Source organism: Anomaloglossus baeobatrachus, chromosome 11 (assembly GCF_048569485.1).
Source record: "Anomaloglossus baeobatrachus isolate aAnoBae1 chromosome 11, aAnoBae1.hap1, whole genome shotgun sequence".
Classification (NCBI taxonomy): Eukaryota; Metazoa; Chordata; class Amphibia; order Anura; family Aromobatidae; genus Anomaloglossus; species Anomaloglossus baeobatrachus.
The window spans coordinates 30,134,318-30,161,148 of NC_134363.1; the positions used below are offsets into that span (position 1 = coordinate 30,134,318).

At 43.7% G+C, this 26,831-nt stretch overlaps 1 protein-coding gene across 1 annotated transcript; it reads left to right on the top strand.

Moving 5' to 3' along the window:
* The first annotated feature begins 17,563 nt into the window (after nt 1-17,563).
* Nucleotides 17,564-25,368, top strand: LOC142256032 (phospholipase A2 inhibitor and Ly6/PLAUR domain-containing protein-like). Its single transcript, XM_075327527.1, has 5 exons — nt 17,564-17,710; nt 18,407-18,523; nt 18,729-18,875; nt 19,563-19,709; nt 22,499-25,368. The coding sequence occupies exons 1-5, from the start codon at nt 17,659-17,661 to the stop codon at nt 22,681-22,683; spliced, it is 648 nt and encodes a 215-aa protein (XP_075183642.1). The 5' UTR covers nt 17,564-17,658; the 3' UTR covers nt 22,684-25,368.
* The last annotated feature ends 1,463 nt before the right edge of the window (nt 25,369-26,831 follow it).

The following is a 26,831-nucleotide window of genomic DNA, read 5'->3' on the forward strand; positions in this document are numbered from 1 at the left end:
CTCTTCCGCACCCTGCTCCTCCTCCTGACTTCCTGACAATTGTGTCTCATCATCGTCCACCCCTTGTTGAGACACGTTGCCAACTTCGTGAGAACGTGGCTGCTCAAATATTTGGGCATCTGTACATACAATCTCGTCATGGCCCACTTCAACAGGAGCTGGCGAGAGGCCAGAATTTGTGAATGGAAACGTGAACGAACAGCTCTTCCGAGTGTCCAAGTGTGGGATCAGTAATGTCCGTGGACGTGTACTCGGCCTGGTGGTAGGAAGGAGGATCAGGTTCTGAAATGTGCGGTGCAGTATCACGGCTACTGACACTTGACCGTGTGGAAGACAGAGTGTTTGTGGTGGTGCCAATCTGACTGGAAGCATTATCCGCTATCCAACTAACAACCTGTTGACACTGGTCTTGGTTCAAGAGCGGTGTACTGCAGCGGTCCCCAAGAATTTGGGACAGGACGTGCGAGCGACTAGATGTGGCCCTTTGTTGTGGCGAAATTAGAGCTTGCACACAACCTCGGTCTCTGCCTGCACCACCATCACGTCCACTTCCTTGTTCGTTGACAACGCCCTTGCGCATTTTGCAATGCTGTGCTGATGTGTATTCACTAGACTTGTGCGTTATATCCAAGTTTTTGCAAAACTCACACAAATGCAGCGGAAAGCTGCCACCAACAGGCACACACGTGCGGTTTTTAAATGCAAGCACGGAGGCACTAAGAACCTAACAGGTCTCTATCCAGGGACAACGTGGAGCCTCCCAATTTTTGGCTGCCCTGCCTAAGGGCTATACTACAATAGACCCACTTCCTTCCAATGGGCACTTCAGGTTTACAGGCCCTCATGCACGTCTCTATCCAGGGACAACGTGGAGCCTCCCAATTTTTGGCTGCCCTGCCTAAGGGCTATACTACAATAGACCCACTTCCTTACAATGGGCACTTCAGGTTTACAGGCCCTCATGCACGTCTCTATCCAGGGACAACGTGGAGCCTCCCAATTTTTGGCTGCCCTGCCTAAGGGCTATACTACAATAGACCCACTTCCTTACAATGGGCACTTCAGGTTTACAGGCCATCATGCACGTCTCTATCCAGGGACAACGTGGAGCCTCCCAATTTTTGGCTGCCCTGCCTAAGGGCTATACTACAATAGACCCACTTCCTTACAATGGGCACTTCAGGTTTACAGGCCATCATGCACGTCTCTATCCAGGGACAATGTGGAGCCTCCCAATTTTTGGCTGCCCTGCCTAAGGGCTATACTATAATACACCCACTTCCTGACAATGGACACTTCAGGTTTACAGGCCATCATGCACGTCTCTATCCAGGGACAATGTGGAGCCTCCCAATTTTTGGCTGCCCTGCCTAAGGGCTATACTACAATAGACCCACTTCCTTACAATGGGCACTTCAGGTTTACAGGCCCTCATGCACGTCTGTATGCAGGGGCATTGGTGAACCTCACAATTTTGGACTGCCCTGGCAAAGGAAAATACTATAAAGACTCACTTCCTCAAAATGGGCACATTAGACTCAAGAGGCCTTCATGTACGTCTCTTCTCAGGGACATCGGAGTGCCACACAATGTTTTCACGTAAAATCTTTCATGTATTAATCTCAAAAAGTAACATACACCAGCTCTATCTCACTATTGGGTATGTGCCCTTAACATTTCCGCCATGAAAAATCATTTTGGGGTCATTTTGGAAGGTTTTCTGGTGAGTCCGTAAAAATGGCGTAAAACGCGGACAAAATTGTTCACAGCTGTGACTTTTCAGTGATAAATGCTTCAAGGGGTCTTCCCCATGCTGTTGCCATGTCATTTGAGCACTCTTCTGAGACTTTTGTGACATTTTTAGGGTTTCTCCATGCTGCCGGGGGGTCATTTCACAAAAATACTCGGGTCTCCCATAGGATAACATTGGGCTCGTTGCTCGGCCCGAGTACACGAGTATCTTGGGAGGCTCGGCCCGAGCTTCGAGCACCCGAGCTTTTTAGTACTCGCTCATCACTACTATGGATAGCTCGATTGCTATCTATTTTCTTGAAGGATCTAATCCTATGTGGCTGCATAGAGCCTTTCCCAAGTAGTGTGTATCGTGTATTGAGTACATAGAGTATAAAAAGATGCTCCAGTTAATTAAAAAAAGATATTTTGACCATTTACCCTCAACCTATCTGGCTTAAGGGGGCTTTACATGGAGCGACATCGCTAGCGATATCGCTAGAGATGGCACCCGCCCCCGTCGTTTGTGTGTCACGGGCGATTTGCTGCCCGTGGTGTACAATATTGTTTTGAGTCGTTACACGGAATTACCTGCCTAGCGACGTTGCTAATGCCGGGGAACCGCCTCCTTTCTAAGGGGGTAGTTCATGCAGCGTCACAGCGGCGTCACTAAGCGGCTGCCCAATAGAAGCGGAGGGGCGGAGATGAGTGGCCATAGCATCCCGCCCACCTCCTTCCTTCCTCATTGCCGGTGGCCGCAGGTAAGCTGTAGTTCATCGTTCCCGAGGTGTCACACATAGCGATGTGTGCTGCCTCAGGAACGACGAACAACCTGCGTCCTGCAACAATCAATGATTTTTTTAAAACGAACGACGTGTCAACGATGGATGATTTGGTGAGTTATTTTTCATTGTTAATGGCCACTCGTTGGTGTCACACGCAACGTCGCTAACAATGCCGAATGTGCGTCACGGAATCCGTGACCCCAGCGATCTATCGTTAGATACGACGTTGCGTGTAACGGGGCCTTAAGTGAGAACGGATGGTGGCCAGTATTTATTTATTTTTATTTTTTTTAAATTATCAGCCCTCTTGCCAAAAAACTCTAAAATAATGTATTCTAGGCAGGTACACAGCTGGGACCTGCCTCTAACAATTTCAGGTGGTACCCAGCTCTTCCCAAAATTATTAACCTGTTAAATGCTGCTGACAGATGCATGCAGGCACATCATTTGGGGCCAATGCATGATTGCAGTAGATTGCTATGACAGCCAGGGGATGTGTTAAATATCCTAAATAGCAGTTGCACTCAAGTAAAGAGAAGGAGAAAAAACAAGCATGTAGATGGTGAATATTGGAATATGAATACGAATTACTGCCAAGAAAACATGAAAACATTTTTTGATAAATATGAGTTACTTAGCAAATAAAGGTGGCTAAATTTACTTGTACCCAGATACCACGTCAAGGTGTAACTCTCATCTGGGTCTTACTCTAATTTCTATGCCTCTCTTGTCCAAACTGAACTATTATATGCGCTAGAAAAGAACCTACAAAAGGAAAATTAAAACACCTGAAATAACTGGGAGGAGTGTGCAGACAAAGGACATAACGCCATAAAAAAAAATGCCCACCCACCTCCAGAAATGTTTTGCTATGGGCCAAAAGCAAAACATTTTCGAAGGTGGGTGGGCAGTGTTTGTTTTTTTTTATACTCTCTGTGAACAATACAGCTTAAAACACTGATCTTTAGTCAAATTTGAGATGAACAAACACTGCCCGGGTTATCAGACACACACCAGCACAGCGCGATACTCACCATAGGGATTTTCACCTAATTTTCCGAGCCCGAATCCCGAGCCTCAAGCCTAAGGTTCACTCATCTCTACTTCTATCTACCCAGGCAGGCTCAACAATTCCCAAGATTTCCAATCTCCATGATCTAAATATTGAAATTTAACCTCCTCCTTCTGTTACTTAAATACTCAAGAACACTAGGTTTTGGAAATCCCACCCTTTTGTGATTCAGTTTGTTGGATTATTCTAGCTTGTATTATGGAGTCATGTCCTTTGTCTGCGCACTCCTCCCAGTTATTTCACGTGTTTTGCATTTTCATTTTGCAGGTTCTAGTCTCACCCATATAAAAGTTCAGTTTGGACAAGCGAGGCATAGAAATTAGAGTAGGACCCAGATGAGAGTTATGTTACGGGGGGACCGGCAGATTAGGACCAGGGGGTATATATCCCAATTGCCACTCGGGGCCCACCGTGCTCCAGATGGCAATGGAGATGCTGGCACCCTGTGGGTTAGGCGGAGACTATAGAGCTGATGACTCAGAGATAACCCAGAAGACCTGGGAACCGGTCACGTGTGTAGGGACATGTCAAACCGGACGACAACCCAGTTAGCGTTTCGGTGGAGCGGGCGCTACTCCGACCACGTGTGTAGGGAACACGTCAGGCCGGATGATAACCAGTTAGCGTTGACCGAGAAGACCACTGCGACAGCCTCCTGTGGGCCACGTGTGTAAGACATGTCAGGCCGAGCGGTCCTTTGATTAGCGTTTTGGGTCACCACTCGACTGGCCACGTGTGTGAAGGACACGTCAGACCAGGTAATCACACCAGTAGCATTTGACTGGGAAGCCGAGAAGAGAAATAGGGTTCACACACCCAATCCAGGAACCCCCTGTTAACTCCACAGGGGTTCTAGAATACACTGTCCTTGCGCATAGAGGGCACTCTTGGACAGGTGACGCAGCAGGTATGCTGTCCGTGTGCGTAGAGAACACAACCGGACAAGTAACGCAACAGGCATGCTATCCGTGTGCGTAGGAGGCACAAACGGACAGGTGACACAGCAGCCGCAGTCCAGTTAACACCACTGGACTGCTATAGCACAACTGGAATGGCAGCAAGGAAGCACGGCGCCTGACCCTGATGTGCCGAGCCACGAATCTTGGCGTGACAGGCACCGTTCACCTAGCCCTACCTACCGCTTCCAACAAAGCTTATGCCACCATGAACTCTAAATGAAGACTGCGCACCTCCATGTTGTCTCCAGCCCCTTTTATAACCTGGATCCACCCCAAACCTAGGGTGGAACCACCAAGGTCCAATAGCAGAGTGCCATGTCAGCAGCGACGTCACCAGCGGCCTATCCGGAACCGCCACATCATTGATGACCTCATGCCAGCCACGCCCCAAACACTTCACCAGTCATTGTCTGACGACCAAGGCTGAGGTGCCAGATCATAGGGGAGGGCCTCTGCGAGCCAGTCCGGAGTGGCCACGTCATCAGGACACCTGACACCCTCTGCCCTATCAGGGCCTGCCACCTCACGGACATGCTCAGTGAGGTCCTTACCGGACCTAGCCTCTGATGCACTAAGTGCCTGAGCATGCTTAGTAGCCTGAACAACAGACTCAGAAATCAGACTATCTGCCTGAGCATGCTCAGTAGGCACATCCCAGAACTTAGACACAGCACGAAGTCCAAGTACCTGTGGAAAGAGGCTGTTAGGATTAATTGTGGGGGCATGCTCAGTAGCCTGAACTGAGGACTTAGTCTCAGAAATGACACAATCAGGCTGAGCATGCTCAGTAGGCAAAACACCAGACTAAAGGTACCGTCACACATAACGAGATCGCTAGCGAGATCACTGCTAAGTCATGGTTTCTGTGACGCAGTAGCGATCCCGTTAGCGATCTCGTTATATGTGACATCTCCCAGTGATCAGGCCCCTGCTGTGAGATCACTAGTCGTTGCAGAATGGTCTAGGCCATTTTTTTCAAATGCGATGTCCTGCTGGGCAGGACCCATCGCTGTGTTTGACACTGTGTGACAGGATCACAGCAACTGCTGAGATAGTTATACAGGTCGCTACTGCGACCTGTATCATTCCTGCATCGTTGGTAAGGTCTGATTGTGTGACATCTCACCAGCGACCTCTCAGCGACTTACCAGCGATCCCTATCAGGTCTCGTCGTTGTGTGTGACTGGGCCTTTAGACTCTGGCTGGGGTAAATCGGCGCACGCATGCGCACTAGCCGTCTCTCCACACTTAGATGTGGTGGAAGGAGCAGCCAACTGGACAACCCGAGGCATGGCCAAGAACGGCAGCCGGCGCCATGTATTCTCTGTTTTTGTAATAAAGATTAATACTTTTATACGATTCATTCTTCTGGTGATCCCTTGATAGGTATACTCTTGATTTGTTGTGCTTTACGTATACCTGGAGATCCCATAGGGTGGTGCCCTTCCTCTCCATAGTTTAATTTTGGCAGCCGGCACCTGGGCGCAACAGGAACCGCAGAAGGCTGCTTGTGGCTATGGCGGCGCCGATTCGTAACAAGTTACACCTTGACGTGGTAGCTGGGCACAAGAAAATTTGGCCACCTGGATTTGCTAAGTAATTCATATTTTTCAAAAAATGTTTTCATGTTTTCTTGGCAGTAATGCGTAGTCATATTCCAAGGTTCATCATCTACATGTTTTTTTTTTATCCTTCCCTTTACTTGAGTGCAACTTCTATTTTGGATATTGTATATCATTTTCAGTATGCACCAGTTCAGACTATGAGATTAGGAAGTACCGGCAATTTTTCTAGGGGTGTGTTGAAGACCTCAATACTTGACATTATGGAGTTCCCTTGATGCCCTGCCTATGATCCAGCTTTAAAGGAGACTGTGATTTTTAATATACAGGGTGGGCCATAAGGCTATGTGCCTATGGGACTATGTACCCGTGGATATATCCACAGGTATGTTCGCAGGTTTCCCGCAGCAGTTCCCCGGAATCCGCAGCTATCCATAGCTGCTGGATTCCAGCAAAATATCTGCGGAAAACGTGTGGACATTCATGCGACTTACCTGCGGAAGTCCCGCCCTCTATCTCTATAATAGAGAGGTGGGATTTCCACAGGTATTTCCGCAAAAATAATTGACATGCAGTTACGTGCGGCTGCGGGATATCCGCAGCATGTTCCGCAGCCGCACATACAGCAGCATTGATACAGCACTCCCCATGTCGAATAGGATAACATGGGGAGTGTCTGTACTTGCTAAAACCTGCGGATTTATCTAGAAAATCCAGAAAATCTGGAGGTTTTCTGCGGCAAAATCCGTGGGTACATAGTCCCGTGGGCACATAGCCTAAGTATGGATACACCCTGATAAAATGGAAGTGGTTGCTGATATCACCTTACTGTTTGTGGCATATTAGTACATGGGAGGGGTCAAACATTTGAGGCCGAGTGACGCCCATGGCGGTCGTCTGCAAAGCCACCATTTTGTATTCAACTTTAATTTTTTCAGTGGCAAGGGGGTCATGTGACACGTCAATCACATAGAGAATTGCACAAGAAAAACAATGGTGTGCTCATTTTTAACGTAGTTTTATTCATTATTGAGTTATTGACATGTTTGTGACATGGAACAATGACAGTAACCCACTAAAGCAGGGGTCGGGAACCTATGGCTCGCAAGCCAGATATGGCTCTTTTGATGGCCGTATCTGGCTCGCAGACAGGGCTCCTACCTGTCTATGGGAAGGATCAGGGCCGGCGCCAGCACCCGGCTACTCAGGGGGGCCCGGTGGCCGCGCTGTCACCGCCCCCCCGCCGAGGATCGAGCTTTCAATTGCATCGGCATCGCAGGTGCCGATACAATTGAGAGCAATGATGAGAGAGTGAGCGGCGCGCTCTCTTATCATTCTCCCCGCTGTGACTGTCGGCGTTCTTCTGACAGCTCTGCAGCGAGCGCGGTGACGTCATCACTGCGCGCCTGCTGAGAGGTCAGCGAGCGACAGCAATGGACGATGCGCTGAGGAGACCGGATCAGCGGGGGGACGAGAAGTGAGCCGCCCCTCTACTGACACTGGGCTCCCCTGACTCACAGGCCGGCCACTACACAGCGACACTAGTACACATAGGGGCCCGGCAGCCGCTCTGCGTCTATGTGTAGTGCTGCTGTGTAGTGGCCGAACTGTGAGTCAGGGGAGCCCAGTGTCAGTAGAGGGGCCCCTGACCTGGAGAGGCCACCAGCCATGTCTGAGCTGCAGGAGTGCTAGTCCTGACCTGCACAGCAGACGGAATCTCCATCCTGCAGGACCTGCGATGACGTCACGCCCATGTGACTGTGTGGGAGGAGACACAGGATGCCGGCAGAAAGCAAGAGAACTGAATCCTGAAGGAGATTTGGACACATGACTGGTAATATGAAAAGAGGGGACATGAGGGGGAGGGGGGCTGCAGGGTGAGGGGCATATGAGGGCTGCAGACTGTGACAGAAGCATGTGAAGGGGTGCAGAGTGTTTGAGAGGGGTAAGTTGGGGTACAGGCAGGGTGAGATATGTGAGCAGGGTGTGTGAGATGTGGGGGTGTATTGTGTGTGATATGGGGGGTGCAGGCTGTATGGGAAGCAGGGTATGTGACATATGGGGGTGTAGTGTGTGAGATCTGGGGGGTGCAGGCTGTATGGGAAGCAGTGTGTGGGATATGGGGGGTGCAGGCCGTATGGGGAGCAGGGTGTGTGAGATATGGGGGTGTAGTGTGTGTGATATGGGGGTGCAGGCTGTATGGGGAGCAGGGTATGCGACATATGGGGGTGTAGTGTGTGGGATATGGGGGGTGCAGGCTTTATGGGGAGCAGTGTGTGTATGTGATATGGGGGGTGCAGGCTGTATGGGGAGCAGTGTGTGTGTGTGATATGGGGGTGCAGGCTGTATGGGGAGCAGTGTGTGTGTGTGATATGGGGGGGTGCAGGCTGTATGGGAAGCAGGGTATGTGACATATGGGGGTGTAGTGTGTGAGATCTGGGGGGTGCAGGCTGTATGGGAAGCAGTGTGTGTGTGTGGGATATGGGGGGTGCAGGCTGTATGGGGAGCAGTGTGTGTGTGTGATATGGGGGGGTGCAGGCTGTATGGGAAGCAGGGTATGTGACATATGGGGGTGTAGTGTGTGAGATCTGGGGGGTGCAGGCTGTATGGGAAGCAGTGTGTGTGTGTGGGATATGGGGGGTGCAGGCTGTATGGGGAGCAGTGTGTGTGTGTGATATGGGGGGTGCAGGCTGTATGGGAAGCAGGGTGTCTGGGCCACTGACAAATACAATTGCTCCAGCGGTCACTTAGTACACAAAGGAGTGTTCCTCTCTGCTGCACTAAGCCACCGCTGGACCTAAACAATAATTCGCTGTAAAATAATAAAATAGATAATTGACATAACTGACAATGCGTTGTGTGACATGTCCAATATTCCAGCTTCTTTCTTCTGCGAATGCCTCAAAGCTGGCATTCTCTCAACATCAGGTGGGAAGAATGCCAGCTTCCAGTCATGTGCAGGAAAAAGAAGAAGCCAGACTGCTGGACTGATGTCATGCATCGCAAGTTCACAATGTAAGTTATTTATTTGATTTTTTTACTGCTAATTACCATTGTTTCAGTCCAGTTGTGGCTTTATACAGCAGGGAGGAGCATTCCTTGCTGTACTAAGTGAACATTGGAGCGATTGATCTGTCAATGGCCCTTTAAACATATTGTACGGCTCTCGCGGAATTATATTTCAAAATATGTGGCGTTTACGGCTCTCTTAGCCAAAAAGGTTCCTGACCCCTGCACTAAAGGATGTGCTTAAAGTGCTACCCATTGTGTTGAATTGTCAACACGACTCTCTTCTCCATCTCTTGACACACCAAGAGCAATACCCCAGAAGAAATGCTACCACGGGCCTCCTGGATCCGTTGTTTCAGGAACCCCGCATCTTGGATCTGCGGTATTGCTCTCAATGTGTCAATAATGAAATAAGGGAAATTGGTCTGTTGAGAAGGGGTTAAAAACATGTGTTTAAAAAAATAAAATGTGTCCATTATAAAAGACATATAAAAATCAAGGCACCTTCAATATATTTCCAAAAACTACTACAACAAAAATGTGTGCAAAAAAATTGGAAACTTTTTAATAACTTTCACTTTTTGTGAAGTAGACAATTGATTTTAGATATTAAGATTCTGGATATTTTGTTGTTTGTATTTAAAAAAAAAAATAAATAAAAATAAAAATAGACTTATCTGCCTGTTACACACAAGCCTAGGTTTCAGGATTTATTTTTACTAGCAAAATTAGGACATGAGGTATTAAACTCATCTTCTGATCTGGAATTGCAATCTGTGAAAACTGAAAAAAAAAATCTGTTATTCGGCTGCTCTTACCACAGTAGTACAGTAATAGATTAATGAGCTCAGAGCCGCACTGACTATGCAGCTACAGCACTTCCCTATCTCACTCCAGAATTTGGAATTTTGTTTACAGAATGATTACCACTCACTTTACTAGTGTGTTAGTGGAATACAATCCAATTGTGGCCTTTCTTCTGTCCCTGTCATGCCTCAGATTTGATGTAGTTGCTTTTTGTGCTGTGGTGTACTGGAAAAGCACTATGGCTCCCCGCCAAAAGAAAACTAACAGAATCTGAGTTCCCAAATACAAATAGTCACAGCACCTATAAAGGAATTCCCAGAGGGTTCAAAATGTGGTCACTCGAGGGGGTTTCTTTTGTTCTGGCACTTAAGGTAACTTTACACGCTACGATATCGCTAAAGCGATCTCGTTGGGGTCACGGATTTTGTGATGCACATACGGCCGCTTTAGCGATGTCGTTGTGTGTGACACCTATGAGCGATTTTGAATCGTCGCAAAAACGTTCAAAATCGCTCAACGGTGACATGCCTCTCTATTCCCATTTATCGTTGCTGCTGCAGTAACGATGTTGTTTGTCGTTTGTCGCTATGTGTGACGCCGCTGGAACGACAAACATCTCCTTAACTGCATCCATCAAAAAAGGAGGAAGGAAGGAGGTGAACGGGATGTTCTGGCCGCTCATCTCCTCTCCTCCTTTCCTATTTGGCGGCGGTTTAGTGACGCTGATGTGACGTCGCTGTGACGCTGAATGAACCGCCCCCTTAGAAAGGAGGTGGTTCGCCGGTCACAGCGATGTCGCTGGACAGGTATGTGCGTGTGACGCTGCCATAGCGATAATGTTCGCTACGGCAGCGATCACCACATATCGTGCCACCGACGGGGGCGGGTGCTATCACACGTGACATCGCTAGCCGATGCTAGCGATGTCGCAGCGTGTAAAGCCCGCCTTAGGGGCTCTGCAAATGGAGTCCGCAAACTGTTGTTGGAAAATCTGTCCACCAAAAGTCACATGACGCTCCTATCCTCCCGAACCCTGTGGTGCAACCAAACAATACTTTAAGTCACATGTGGGGTATTGCCATGTTCTGGAGAGAGAAACAGTTTAATACAATATGGGACATTTTTACCTATTCTCCTTATGAAAAATAGAAATTTGGTGCTAATACAACATTTTAAGGGTAAAAAAGTAATGATTTTTTTCTTTTCCACCCAACAGTGTCAAATTTTAAGACATACCTGTGGTGTCAATATGCTCACTGTACCCCTGGATGAATTCATAGAGGGGTGTATTTTGCAAAATGGGGTCACTTGTGAGGGATTTCTGCTGTTCTGGTACCTAAGAGGCTCTGAAAATGTGACATGGCACTAGCAAATCATTGGCAAACAGTAGAAATTGTATAACAATTTGTATTGTTTGTTTTCTCCTATTACCCTTTTTAAAAACTAAATATTTGGCTCCAAAGCTACATTTTAGTTGAAAAAAACAGATATTTTTTTTTATAATTCACAGCCCAATATTATACTATCACCTGAGGGTTAAATTTGCTTACTACATGATGAATTGCTTGAGAGCTTTAGTTTCCAGAATGGGCTAATTTGTGTTTTGTTTAATTTTTTGATGTTTTGGCATGTCATGGTTCTCCAAATATGACATGGCGTCTGTAAAGTATTCCAGACAAAATAGTGATCCCTTCCTTCAAAGCCCTGCCATGTGCCCAAACAATTTTTGACCGCATAGGGGGTATCCCATTACTAATGAGAAATTGACTGACAAATTGTATGGGACACTTTTTTCTGTCATTCCTGTGAAAATGAAAAAATTGGGGTTAGAACAAATTTTTTTTGTAAAAGTATATTTTTTCATTTTCACTGCTCAATGTTATAAAATTTTGAAAAGCACCTGTGGGCTCAGGGCGCTCACCAAACATCTAGATAAATTCCTTGAGGGGTCTACCTTCCAAAATATGGTCACTTGTGGGGGTTTCCACTATTTAGGCCTATCAGGAACTCTCCAAATGAGACATGGTGTCCGTTAACGATTCCAGCATTCAAAAGTTCCCTTCCGAGTAGTTTTTCTTCACGTATGGGATATTGGCGTACTCAGGAGAAATTGCACAACAAACAGTTTGGCGCATGTTCTCCTGTTCTGTTTGTTAAAATGCAAGACAATATTTTTGTGGGAAAAAATATGATGTTTTTTGTTTTCTGGGCTTAACCTTATAACATTCTGTGAAACACCAAGGGGTGTAAGTTGCTCACCACACATCTAGGTAAAATCCATGAGGGGTTTAGTTTCCACACTGGGGTTACTTAGGGGGGTTTTCCACTGTTTAGGCACATAAGGGGTTTTGAAGATGCGACATGGCATCCATTATCTATTCCAAAAAATGTTGTGCTCTAAAATTTAATTTGTGCTCCTTCCCTTTCAAGCCCTGAAAAAATTCTACAACAAATTGATGGTGCAATACAATGGTGAAAATGCATAATTTGGGGCTATAGTAACAATTGTTCAGGGGAAAATATATCTATTTTTTCCTTCCACATTGCTTTAGTTTCTGTTAAGCACCTGAAAGACTAATAAACTTCTTGGATGTGCTTTTGAGCAGTTTGAGGGGTGATGTTTTTACAATGGTGTCACTTTTGGGTATTTTCTGTCACCTAGGCCCCTCAAAGTCACTTCAAATGTGAATTGGTCCCTAAAAAAATGTTTTTGTTTGAAGAATGAGAAATTGCTGATATACTTTTAACCCTTCTAACTTAAAATTAAGTTTAAAAAATGATGCTGATGTAAAGTCGACCTGTGGGAAATGTTATTTATTAACTATTTTGTGTCACAGAACTCTGAGGTTTAACAGCATAAAAATTCAAAGTTTGAAAATTGCTAAAATTTTAAAGAATTTCTCCAAATGTTCAATATTTTCCCAAATAAAATCAAAAATATCATCGTAAATTTATCATTATCAAAAAGAACAGAATGTCATGAAAAAAAAATAGAATCACTTGGATTTTTTGAAGCTTTTCAGAGTTATAACCTCATAAAGTGACACTGGTCAGAATTGAGAAAAATAGCCTCGTCAGGAAGGTGAGAACAGGCTGGATGGTGAAGGGGTTAAAGAGAATATGTCATCAGGATTATGCATATTAAAATAAAGGTATGGTCATAATGGCACTGTTATTTAGGACACACATTCAGGGGAAAAATAGGCTGCCTGTTTTTTTAAAATTATCACTAGAAATTTTGTCCTTCATACATTGGGACAATATTTTGGGTAGGGTTTGTGGCTAAGCCCGACCCTTCACTGCCTCTGGTGTCTTTATCTTGTTGTTTTCAATTTTTTGTCAGTGCCATCCTAGCCGTGGCCAGTGCTTGTGCAGATTGATCAGCCAGCAGTCTTCAGTAAAATTATGCCATGGCAGCGCATGCGCAGATGGTCAACCAGCAGTCTTCAGTAAGATGGCATCAGTGGAGGTGCATTCGCAGATTGATCAACCAGCAGTCTTCAGTAAAATGGCACCAGTGGAGGTACATGCGCAGACTGATCAACCAACAGTCTTCAGTAAGATGGCACCAGTGGAGGTGCATGCGCAGATTGATCAACCAGCAGTCTTCAGTAAGATGGCATCAGTGGAGGTGCATGCGCAGATTGATCAACCAGCAGTCTTCAGTAAGATATCACCAGTGGAGGTGCATGCGCAGATTGGTCAACCAACAGTCTTCATTAGATGGCACCAGTGGAGGTGCATGCACAGATTGATCAACTAGCAGTCTTCAGTAAGATATCACCAGTGGAGGTGCATGCGCAGATTGATCAACCAGCAGTCTTCAGTAAAATGGCACCAGTGGAGGTGCATGCGCAGACTGATCAACCAACAGTCTTAAGTAAAATGGCACCAGTGGAGGTGCATGCGCAGACTGATCAACCAACAGTCTTCAGTAAGATGGTACCAGTGGAAGTGCATGAGCAGATTGATCAACCAGCAGTCTTCAGTAAAATGGCACCAGTGGAGGTGCATGCGCAGATTGATCAACCAGCAGTCTTCAGTATGATGGCACCAGTGGAAGTTCATGCACAGACTGATCAGCAAGTAGTCTTCAGTAAAATGGCACCAGTGGATTTGCATGTGCAGACTGATCAACCAGCAGTTTCACTAAGATGGCAACAGTGGAGGTGCATGTGCAGATTGATCAACCAGCAGTCTTCAGTAAAATGGCACCAGTAGAGGTATATGTGCAAACTGATCAACCAGCAGTCTTCAGTAAGATGGCACCAGTGGAGGTGCATGTGCAGATTGATCAACCAGCAGTCTTCAGTATGATGGCATCAGTGGAGGTGCATGCACAGACTGATCAGCCAGCAGTCTTCAGTAAAAATGGCACCAGTGGATTTGCATGTACAGACTGATCAACCAGCAGTCTTCAGTAAGATGGCACCGGTAGAGGTGCATGTGCAGATTGATCAACCAGCAGACTTCAGTAAAATGGCACCAGTGGAGGTGCATGCGCAGACTGATCAACCAGCAGTCAGTAAGATGGCACCAGTGGAGGTGCATGTGCAGATTGATCAGCCGGCAGTCTTCAGTAAAATGGCACCAGTGGAGGTGCATGCGCAGATTGATCAACCAGTAGTCTTCAGTAAAATGGTACCAGTGGAGGTGCATGCGCAGATTGATCAATCAATAGTCTTCAGTAAGATGGCACCAGTGGAGGTGCATGCGCAGATTGATCAGCCAGCAGTCTTAGCAGTCTTCATTAAGATGGCACCAGTGGAAGTGCATGCGCAGATTGAGATCTCAATGTCATTGAGCCGAGATCTAGATATGACTATGGGCCGCAACCTACGCAATTTTCCTAAAGAGTGCCAGGAGATCATTATGCAAAAGCGCTGCCTGTTGCTAGGACGTCACAGCTGCAAAATGTAAGAAAAGAAGATACAGTCACTGAGGCAGTGGAGGGTACATGGCAGAGCCGAACAACTTAGCCATATTCCTGCCCTAACCCACAAAAATAAAATTTGATGATTTTAAAAAAGCAAAAAAAAAAAACAGGATGCGGATTTCTTCACTGAAATTATAGAGTATCTTAGCATAATTGTGCCATTTTGGCCATACCTTTAGATTACTATACATAATCCTGATAACAGGATCTCTTTAAAAGGAATCTGTCACCAGGATTTTGCAATGTAAACTGAGGATAGCATGCTTGCAAGGGTTAATAAATAAAAGCATCTGTGTTTCTTTTATCTGTATGCCAGCTATTGTTTACCTTATCCTAACGGATTTATTGCTCTGTGATTAATTGTTGTTGTGACTCCTCTGCCCATGCAGAGCAGATCACCATGTCCTCCTGGTGTGATTGACACCATACAGTCAATGCACAATCTCTATTGAGAGCCTGGTGTGGGCGGGGACAGCTCCCAACTCTGCTACACTCAATTCTGAGATAAAGTCACAACAGCTGCACACAGTGATCTAAGTTAAACGTTGTCAGTTTCAGAATCTCTTTGCCTACAACATGCTGTTCTCAGATGAAGTAGCAAAAACTGGGTATCAAATTCCCTTTAAAGGAAGTCTTACTAATTGCAGGAGGTCCTACCAATAGAAGCCTGAGAATATACTTATTGTATTTTTTGTTTTATAAGATGCAGCTGATTATAACACCCCCCCCAAATTTAGAGATAAAAAAGGTAAAAAAATGGAATCAGTCTTATACTCCAGTGTTATGGGGAGATAAGGTATGCACACCAGTGACTATGTAAGGGGAATACATGAAATAGCAGAAACTGCTGTGTGAATACTGACTTGAAAAATCCAATAGCTATATGTAAGAGTGAAAAATGTGAGAAATGGAACCTGCATTACTGCCATGAACATATGAATCAAGAGAAATTTAGCTACTGAATTGATCAATGCAATAGAGCCCCAACACTACGCCAAAGTATTTCTCTACGTTGGGGTCCCTAGCTTGTGTGTGTCCTCTCATGCAGTTAAAAAACTTACCGTGTATGGGAAGCTGAGACCCAGGCTATTTATGCGTATGATGTGGATTGGCAATAGGTGTGGTTGGGGAGGGTTCACAAACGAAAAACAACTAACAAATAAGGAATAACGTTTGGAACACCATTCTAAGTCTGAACTGGGTGCAAAAACCTAAAAAAACATCACTATGGGGAGATAAGGTATGCAACACCAGTGACTATGTAAGGGGAATACATGGAATAGCAGAAACTGCTGTGTGAATACTGACTTGAAAAATCCAATAGCTATATGCAAGAATGAAAATGTGAAAAATGGAATCTGCATTACTGCCATGAACATATGAATCAAGAGAAATTTAGCTACTGAATTGATCAATGCAATAGATCATAGATCAATAGATCATAGATATAATAGAGCATATGTTCATGGCAGTAATGCAGATTCCATTTCTCACATTTTTCACTCTTGCATATAGCTATTGGATTTTTCAAGTCAGTATTCACACAGCAGTTTCTGCTATTTCATGTATTCCCCTTACATAGTCACTGGTGTGCATACCTTATCTCCCCATAGTGATGGTTTTTTAGGTTTTTGCACCCAGTTCAGACTTAGAATGGTGTTCCAAACGTTATTCCTTATTTTTTATACTCCAGTGTTGTCTTACTGGATCGGGGGCGGCAGCAGTGGTGGAGTCACAGGAGGCAGGGGCTATGCTGGTGTTGTCAGTGCTGGCATCCGTGGGGTCTGTGCTGGCAGTTGGGAGTCTGTGTTGGCAGCGGAAGCTGCGGTGGCTGTGTGAAGCAGGCTAGTACTGTGGGTGTCCCAGATGCTCTGTCGGTGGTCCAGGCTTCAAATAAATGGTGCTCGGAGCAGCGCATATGCAGATGGAGCTCTTGTTTGAGGGCTCCATCTGCACACGCACTGACTCTGGGCACCATCATTTGAAGCCCAGACCATTGACAGAGCATCTGGGACACCCGCCCCACAGCGACCACAGCTTTTGGTGCCAGCACAGCCACTGCAGCCCACACTGCCAGCCAGATGGATGCACAGAGAGGCAGGAAATCGGCCGGCCACCCACACAGAGAGGCAGGTGGTCATCCACACAGAAAGGCAGCTGGCCACTTGCACAGAGAGGCAGCCGGCTGCCCGCACAAAGAGGCACCTTGCTGCCCGCACAGAGAGGCACGTGACCACCTGCACAGATAGCTGGCCACCTAACGAGCCGCCCGCACAGACAAGCACCCGTGCCAATGCTCCACCTCACAGTAAGCTATATTTGGATTTTAAGACACACCCCTCATTTTCCTCTCGAATTTTTGGGTGAAAAAGTGCATCCTATAATCTGAAAAATACAGTACTTTGTATCAACATTATTTTTAAGAGTTTGTAAACTAATGTAACATAAGCATGTTGTCTGCTCTAAATGTGCATAGTTATGAATCCCTTAGCCTCTAAGGCTGATCAAATAGGATTATTGGTTGTGGTATTTGGCATAAAAAATGTAGGCATATCCATTATGTCACTGACTACAAGTACAAATTAAATGATAATATATCACAATTGCCATGGCTGATGTCTTCATAGTCAACATGTACCAAACTGAAACGCAATGTTCTATCAACATTATCCATCACTGATGTTCTATCATCTCCTTTCCAGACTTAGAGAATATATAAACCTCCGTTTTCTGGTCGAAGGCACTGGTTTTGAAAAATCACAGAAGGATTGCTCAAAATATTCAGAAGCAGCAAAAAATGAAAGCTTTGATACTTAGCATCTTTCTTCTTGCCTTTTCACTTCATATTGGTAAGTCTGATTAAAGAGTTTATTTGTAAGCCCTAGTATATAGCTTCACCAATAAGAGAATAATAACAACTGTCTGTGATTTTATTATGTTGTTGAGAGTTTCATGATTTAATACTTTAAATTGGATTAAGGAATAAACATTTCCTTGCTAAATATGTAGAGTTTACTGAGAGACAAGTTATTGTATCACTAAGAAGGTTTTGATGCAAATTGATAAAAACAAGAAGAAATATTCCATTCTTATTCTCAAAACTTTAACTCTATGCCATGAGCATTAAGCACAACACAATGTGAAGTTCCTTTAAAATACCAATGAATAATAAAATATTTAACTTGCAAGAAATCATGGAGATATGATGAAGGCGGTATTGGTACTTTTTAGCGCAGACTAGACTTTTTAATTTTTTGATACTTTACTAACTAATTACCAACCGTTTCTTTATTTTGGGAAGATGTTGATGTTATTCAAAGCTTCTGATTATAACATGTTGATCTCTGCTTTACAAAATATGAAAATATTTTTTATGGACATGTTTAGGTACCCATGGCGGTGCCCAATATACGATTGACTATCATTCGTTAGTTTGAAAAATGATCTTGCCACTCATAAGTTTCTCATTTTACAAGTTTTTATTTTGCCTTTTCTTGTCACCCTTTCTTTGGTAAATATTATAATTATTTTATTTTTAATCCTAGCTAGGGCTCTCAATTGCTACCACTGTCATGAGAGGGACTCAGACACATGCAAACATGAATTAAAAGAATGTCCAGACGGTGACCGATGTATGACTATTTCTGAGGACTATAAATTGAGTAAGTATCAATTTACACCCTTTGTGAATTTTTAATCATTTTGGGTACTCCACATCCTCTTAGTTTTATCTATAAAGCCTCCTGTCCCAATGCAAGATGTCCTTTAGCAAATGTATTTTGGAGCCTTATTATCGCTTGTTGTTCTCATAACATTTTTCATGAATGATAAATTAAATAACTACATGTGAAATATTTTTTTTTGTAGATCGCAGTTATCACTCTGTAATGAAGGGTTGTGCTTATAACATGCCTTGTGGTGAGGTTCCTTATGGACGTGTGAACGAAAATCTCTATATTATGGTTAACACGGAGTGCTGTGATACAGATGGCTGCAATGATGGATTCTATAACAGTAAGTTCTTTAGAAAAGCATTTGGATACGGACAGACAGTATGTTAAAGGGGAAATGCATCTTCGATTGCATGGTACCTAGGTTCTTGGTTCTACCGAATGTACGGTACATTTGTTGTCAACCAGTAAGTGGGGTCCAAGACATCTATGGTGGATTATCTCAACATAAAAGCATCTAGCATGCTAAAATTCCACATATTACATTATTTTTGTTCACTCCTATGCCAAACAAATTTCATATGAACATCATATACACTTTAGAGGGTCATCTGATCCTGATGGAACCAACATTTTTTGCCAACGTAAGTCAACAGTATTTGGTAACTTTTGAAACTTAAAAATTTGTTCAGGACATTGATTCTGATCTTCAATACCCGATTGCTATGTGCCTAACACCCAGAACCAAAACAGATCCAGAGGCTTGATGTAAAACAGAGCTGGAAGGGAGTAGTGTCAATGCACTCGGACTTTTTATTCAATGTGCGTTCACACACCTCCCATGCACTTTTGGCCTCGTTTGTATATAGCTTCTACATCAGATATTTCATGACTTGTACATTGGGTCACTACAAAAAAGTTGTCACTTTTATTGGGTGACAAGTGTCTACACTTCCATATCACTATATGTAAAATATGTTGACTGTTTCCATTTAATTTTGGGCTGTTTTGTGTTTTAATTATTATTTAGTGCCCGAATATGATGAGCCTAATGGAGTTATGTGCCCATCCTGCTTGGAAATGGACACTTTGGAAGAATGTAATAAAACCCATTTAATGATGTGCAGAGCCAAAGATGACAAATGTGTAACTTTTGCTGGGCAAGTAAGGAAACCAGGTAAATCTTATGAAAACAAAACTAGAACTGATTTTGTGACATTTCATAGATGACGTATTAAAACTCCATCAAACAGTTCAGTAAGTGATATATCGCTAGAACCAGGGGGTCTGTCTATAGGTTATGCTGCTCTCAAATGATGAATATTTGCATAGGATGATAGCCTTGATTGTAAAATTTTGCATAGGTTGATGATAGCCTTGTTCATAGTGTTGTCGCTGTTCTGACCTATCTTCTTTGTCAGCCAGTTTTATATTTAGCACTTCCAATAATTCCTTCATGGAATTAGTGGCATCAATGAGCTCATTAAGGTCTGTTGTTAGTTCTCTCATTTTGGTCTCACATAAGATGACTTCAGCTTGGATTATTTGAAATACTTGCTGTGAAAACCTTTTACATAGACAGGTTTCGCTCAGTTAGTAGTATTATCATGGTGGCTTCTGAGATAGGGTCATGAACTTTTAGGCTCAAATCAGATGTTCAAATAAGAGTAAATTCCAAGCATCCCCCATGTTTGGAAAATTGAGGGCTTTGAGGGTATAGTGGAAAATGCAGCATTGTACACCCAAGATTTGAGAGAGGGGATTCTGTAGGCACTACTAATGGGCTACTTGTCGCAGAAGTCAGCATAAGTGGTGGATCAGTAATATTTAAGGGCTCAATTCCCACCAGACGATATCCGGTTGATGCTTGGCTAGAAGTAAAAGCTGTCTCAGTAAATGCTTTGTCGGTGCCATTTTGAGACAAAAAAACTAAATTACAATTAAGTGCAATAGAGTCTTGCCCTTGGTAAAACAAGAGAAAATTCTAAAATAAGGCTCACGTTATTAGGCTCTAACATCAGCACACAGTATTCTTATACTGCCCCTTTCTGAAAACGCAACTTCTTAGATTGTTAAGCTCAAAAAGATTTGAAGATGACACGTGGGAACCCGAAATCCACTACAATTATATGTTACCAAACACTGGCTCATCTGGAAATAGCCCCAGTAAAATCCAGATCGCAATACAAGAACGTGATGTATATTAGGTCTACGCATTTCAGAGATCAAGTCTCCTTCGTCAGGACAAGAAATCACATTCACTTCCAGCTGAGCATCAACAGGACGTCATCTGGCAGCGGCCCTTGAATATTACTGATCCATAAATTATGCTGATTTCTGGGGCAGGTAGTTCATCAATTGTTCCTACAGAATACCCTCTCCCAAATCTTGGGTGTACAATGCTGCATCTTAAAGCCCTCAATTTTCCAAACATGTGGGATGCTTGGAATTTACTCTTATTTGAACATCTGATTTGAGCCCAAAAGTTCATGGCCCTATCTGAGAAACCACCATGAGAATACTACTAGCTTGGTGAAACATGTCTTTACAAAAGGTTTTTGTCCAGATGAAGATTAGATCTCTGAAACTCATAGACCTATTAAACATCATGTTCCTATATTGCCATCTGGATTTTACTGGGGCTATTTCCAGATGAGTCATTGCTTGATAATATATAATTGTAGTGGATTTCGGGTTCCCATGTGTCATCTTCAAATCTTTTCGAGTCTAACAATCTTAGAAGTCGCATTTTAAGAAATGTGGATGCATACCTGGCCTTGGTATTTCCCTTGTCATATCTTAAAACTCTTCAAAAGTTGGATATCGACTAAAAGGGCCACTTAATATGGTGGTTATGATGGTGTCCTAAAAAGAGCTACTCCTTGGCTAGGTCCTTCCCGGAAAGATATCTGACTATTTTCTGTGTCGAGATTCCTAACAGAGGCTCCACAGACCTTTTTGATTTGCGTACTTTCCAGGGGGCAATGCACCTAGGATCTCTCTGTGTTGAGCGCCTTGACTGGCTGCCGGCAGTGTTTTCTCTGGCTGGTGTCCCCGAGATCAGTGATTGTTTTGTGTTGCTGGTCTACTAGGCATTGCTCCCACCTAACCAGAATCCTACTCTACACTGATGAGGGGCAATACCCCAAAACAGCTGTCTGTGGATGGATACCTGGCCTTGGTATTTCCCTTGTCATATCTTAAAACTCTTCAAAAGTTGGATATCGACTAAAAGGGCCACTTAATATGGTGGTTATGGTGGTCTCCTAAAAAGAGCCATGCCTTGGCTAGGTCCTTCCCGGAGGGATATCTGGCTATTTTCCATGTCGAGACTCCTAACAGAGGCTCCACGAACCTTTTTGATTTGTATACTTCCCAGGGGGCAATGCACCTAGGATCTCTCTGTGTTGAGCGCCTTCACTGGCTGCCGGCAATGTTTTCTCTGGCTGGTCTCCCTGAGATCAGTGATTGTTTTATTTTAAGAAAGAGGCAGTATAAGAACACTGTGTACTGATGTTAGAGCTGTTAGGTACTGGAGCTAAAGATCTCACGCGTGTATCACTGGCCACAACATTTGAATTTTTCCCATTGCTCTAAACAGAGGGCAATTAAAATCAATAATATTTAAATTGAATATCCGTCCTCAAACTCAAATTCTTTAACACCCTTGTGGCCAATTTTCATTGTACCACTTTCATTTGGAATGTTACCAATAAGTTGGTCATCCTGTAGTGAAATTGTGAATTTAATTCTTAGAAGGTTAGAAAAGGGCATTTATGAAGGTCAACAACTAATGACACGGAAGTGGGACTTTTCAATGATGAACCATCCATCATCACTCATCCTTTGAAAGGTCTTTATCATTACAAGTGAAAAGTTCCATATTAGAACAAATTAATTCACCGCATTTTATCAAAGTGAATCTTGATGACATTTGTTTATAGCTTTGATTCTTCTATTTAACAGATGATGTTAAAGAAACTTACTCATCCAAAGGATGCATGTCTAAATTAGGATGCCAATTTGATTTAAGCCAGTTGATTGGAGTCAATGCAGAAAATGCAACAATCTATAAGTGTACGGATCCACCTAAATATCAGAGTGAAGAGGAAGAGTCTGAGGACACATCTAACTCTGAAGAAGATAATTAAAATCAAATTCTGCTTTGAAATTAAGAAGATGAATCAACGTGACGCTTAAAAAAATTCTTTCCGCTTCCTATAAAATCTAAATAGAATTCTGCAAATATTAAGTGAATAATCATTAAATTCTCAGCTAAATATGAAATTAAATTTAAAATTTTGCTGATGTATTTCATAGTATATTTTTAGAGTAGTTGACAAAAAAATTTCATTTACAGAGCTAAGTTCTTTTTTAAAGGAGATGACGGTTAGATTGAATTGTTTGTCAACTTCTAAAGTGGAGAATTATATATTTGCCAAAAATTCTGATTTTGCCAGGACAATCTGACAAACTGAATCACAAAAGGGTTGGCTTTACAAAACGAAGTGTTCCTGAGTATTTAAGGAACAGACCTTAGAGCTCAGAAGCAGAACGTTACATTTCAATATTTAGACCATGGAGATCGGAGATCTTGAGAATTGTGTAACCTGCCCGGGTAGATAGAAGTAGAGATAAGTGAACCTAAAGCTGGTGTCACACACAGCGACAACGACAACGACGTCGCTGCTAGGTCACCATTTTCTGTGACGTTGCAGCGACGTCCCGTCGCTGTCGCTGTGTGTGACATCCAGCAACAACCTGGCCCCTGCTGTGAGGTCGCCGGTCGTTGCTGAATGTCCAGCTTCATTTTTTGGTCGTCACTCTCCCGCTGTGACACACACATCGCTGTGTGTGACAGCGAGAGAGCGACGAAATGAAGCGAGCAGGAGCCGGCGTCTGGCAGCTGCGGTAAGCTGTAACCAGCGTAAACATCGGGTAACCAAGGGAAGACCTTTCCCTGGTTACCCGATATTTACCTTCGTTACCAGCCTCCGCCCTTGCTGCCAGTGCCGGCTCCTGCTCTGTGCACATGTGGCTGCAGTACACATCAGGTAATTAACCCGATGTATACTGTAGCTAGGAGAGCAAGGAGCCAGCGCTAAGCAGTGCGCGCGGCTCCCTGCTCTCTGCACTGTGACATGTAGCTGCAGCACACATCGGGTTAATTAACCCGATGTGTACTGTACCTAGGAGAGCAAGGAGCCAGCGCTAAGCGCGGCTCCCTGCTCTCTGCACTGTGACATGTAGCTGCAGCACACATCGGGTTAATTAACCCGATGTGTACTGTATCTAGGAGAGCAAGGAGCCAGCGCTAAGCGCGGCTCCCTGCTCTCTGCACTGTGACATGTAGATGCAGCACACATCGGGTTAATTAACCCGATGTGTACTGTACCTAGGAGAGCAAGGAGCCAGCGCTAAGCGCGGCTCCCTGCTCTCTGCACATGTAGCACAGCGACGTTATGATCGCTGCTTCTGCTGTGTTTGACAGCTAAGCAGCGATCATAACAGCGACTTACAAGGTCACTGTTACGTCACCAAAAATGGTGACGTAACAGCGACGTCGTTGTCGCTGTCGCTTAGTGTGAACCCAGCTTTAGGCTCGAGGCTCGAGGTTCAGTTTCGGAAAATGAGGTGAAAATCCCTGTGGTGAGTATCGCGCTGTGCTAGTGTCTGTCTGATGACCCGGGCAGTGTTTGCTCATCTCAAATTTGACTTAAGATCAGCGTTCTAAGCTGTATTGTTCGCGGAGAGATAAATAAAACCCATACACTGCCCACCCACCTCCGGAAGTGTTTTGCTTTTGGCCCTTAGCAAAACATTCCCGGAGGCAGGTGGGAATTTTTTTTTTTTACTTCTCCGTGAACAATACAGTACATTTGAGATGGACAAACACTGCCCAAAGCACAGACAAAGCGGGTCTTCAGACAGACATCAGAACAGTGCAATACTCACCACAGTGATTTTCACATCATTTTCCAAGCCCAAACCCCGAACTTTGAGCCTAAGGTTCGCTCATCTCTAGATAGAAGTACAAAAATTAGCTTTTGCCCATAAGAAAGAAAACAATATTTCCACCTATACACAGCTATTCACCTGAAACATGACTAGAGATTTAAGACAAACAAAACAAACATTCGTAGACATCTACCGGTACGTGACTCTTGATGGTTATTCGCCTTCCTCCCGGAGGAGCGCTAATTTACAATTTTTGCTAATTTGCATTTTTTGTAAATATATTAAGTATAATGCTCTGTAACAAAAAAAAAATGGAGATCTGACTACTATAAAAATATATTTTGAAATGAACAAGTACAGGATAGACCTAAAATGGTATTCTGTTACAGGGTGAAGTTTTATTTTAATGCTTTATTTTAGGCAGCTTTTTGCATTTGCTTCTAATCTATATCTATGTATACAAAAGAGTCATCTTTCCCTTTCAGATTTTTGAAATCATCTTTAATTAATTCTTAAATTAGTTTTGTGAAAATGAGGAAAGGTTAGCAACAGCCAATATGGCTGTCATTACAACTCCACCCACAGAAGTTGTCACACGCCTATAAAAACTACTGGATAGTAAACTTTCATCAGGATATTGACAGGGAATAAAACAATGAATAAATATGCAGATTTGGGTTTTTTAGTAGAATGGGACATGTGTATGATATCCTGGATGGATATTGTAATGACACCTCTTTTGGTTCTTAACCGGTTTTCAGAAATTACTATGCAAAACCTTTAGCATATTGATTGAGAAGATGACTCAGAAACTCATCAATTTCTGGAATTAAAAATTGTAAACTATACTTGCAATAAAATTTGGCTTTGAGCATTGATATTTTGTGCTTTCTGACTTTTTTCTAAATTGGACACTAATTAAGTACAAATAGTTGAATCAAATGTCTGTTTTTAAAAATTAAAGATTCACAGTGCATGAACCGACAAAACACAAGTAAACACCATATCGTGAATAGAAATTGTAACTTTTATTAACTCCTTTCAAAATTAAGACATAAATAAATATCTTAGGCAACGTATGACAATCTGAGAGCAGATAGCGATGGACTGGGGGCTCCTATACTGTCTCGCTAGCTAGGGGATCCTAAACTATCCGTGGCCTGAGGGTTACATCTGATGGTGGAGATGCTGGAGTGCCATGCCTTACTGTTCGCCTGACCAGATTTAATCTGTTACCCCCCAGGAAAGGAATGGGCTGTAGTGTGATAGAGTGACGCCCTGGCAAAACCAGGTACTCATAGTTAGGACCCCGCATCACACCGTTCCCTCACTAGGAAACACACAGCCAACCAGAAAACCCTAGTCACCCCCCTTAAGGAAAGATAGACACACCAGTGGGCGTAACCAGGAGGTTGGGACACGCCCACCCAGGGGTCCAGACAGCCCGGGGCGGGAAAACAGTAGTTAGTTCAGTCTGAAGTTCAGTTTGGGGAGGAGTGTGGGCTGGAGCTAAGTGTAGCTCCAGCAAGGAAGTTTAACCCCTTCAGCCCCAAGCCTATTTTGACCCTAAAGACCAGGCCATTTTTTGCAATTCTGACCAGTGTCACTTTATGAGGTTATAACTCTGGAACGCTTCAGCGGATCCCGGTGATTCTGAGAATGTTTTTTCGTGACATATTGGGCTTCATGTTAGTGGTAAATTTAGGCCGATATTTTTTGCATTTCTTTGTGAAAAAAACGGAAATTTCGCGAAAATTTTGAAAATTTTGTAATTTTCAAACTTTGAATTTTTAGGCTCTAAAACCAACGAGAGATATGACACAAAATAATTAATAAATAACATTTCCCACATGTCTATTTTACATCAGAACAATTTTGGGAAAAAAAAAAAAAATTTAAGGAAGTTATAGGGGTTCAAAGTTTATGAGCAATTTCTCATTTTTACAACAAAATTTACAAAGCCACTTTTTTTAGGGACCACATCACATTTGAAGCAATTTTGAAAGGTCTACATGACACAGAACACCCAAAAGTGACACCATTCCAAAAACGGCACCCCTCAGGCTACTCAAAACCACATTCAAGAAGGTTATTAACCCTTCAGGTGCTTCACAGTAACTAAAGCAATGTGGAAGGAAAAAATGAACATTTTACTTTTTGCAACAAAAATGTTAATTTAGCCTCAAATATTGCATATGCACAAGGGTAGCAGGATTAAATGAACCCCCAAAATTTGTTGGGCAATTTCTACTGAACACGCAGATACCTCATATGTGGCGAAAAACTACTGTTTGGGCGCACGGCAGGACTCGGAAGGGAAGGAGCGCCATTTGACTTTTTT

Excerpts from the sequence above, each read along its gene's own strand:
- LOC142256032 (XM_075327527.1), top strand. The coding sequence starts at position 17,659 with ATGAAAGCTTTGATACTTAGCATCTTTCTTCTTGCCTTTTCACTTCAT. Across the intron at positions 18,524-18,728 it reads TTCTGAGGACTATAAATTGA|ATCGCAGTTATCACTCTGTA; the intron begins GTAAGTATCAAT and ends TTTTTTTTGTAG. Across the intron at positions 19,710-22,498 it reads TGGGCAAGTAAGGAAACCAG|ATGATGTTAAAGAAACTTAC; the intron begins GTAAATCTTATG and ends TCTATTTAACAG.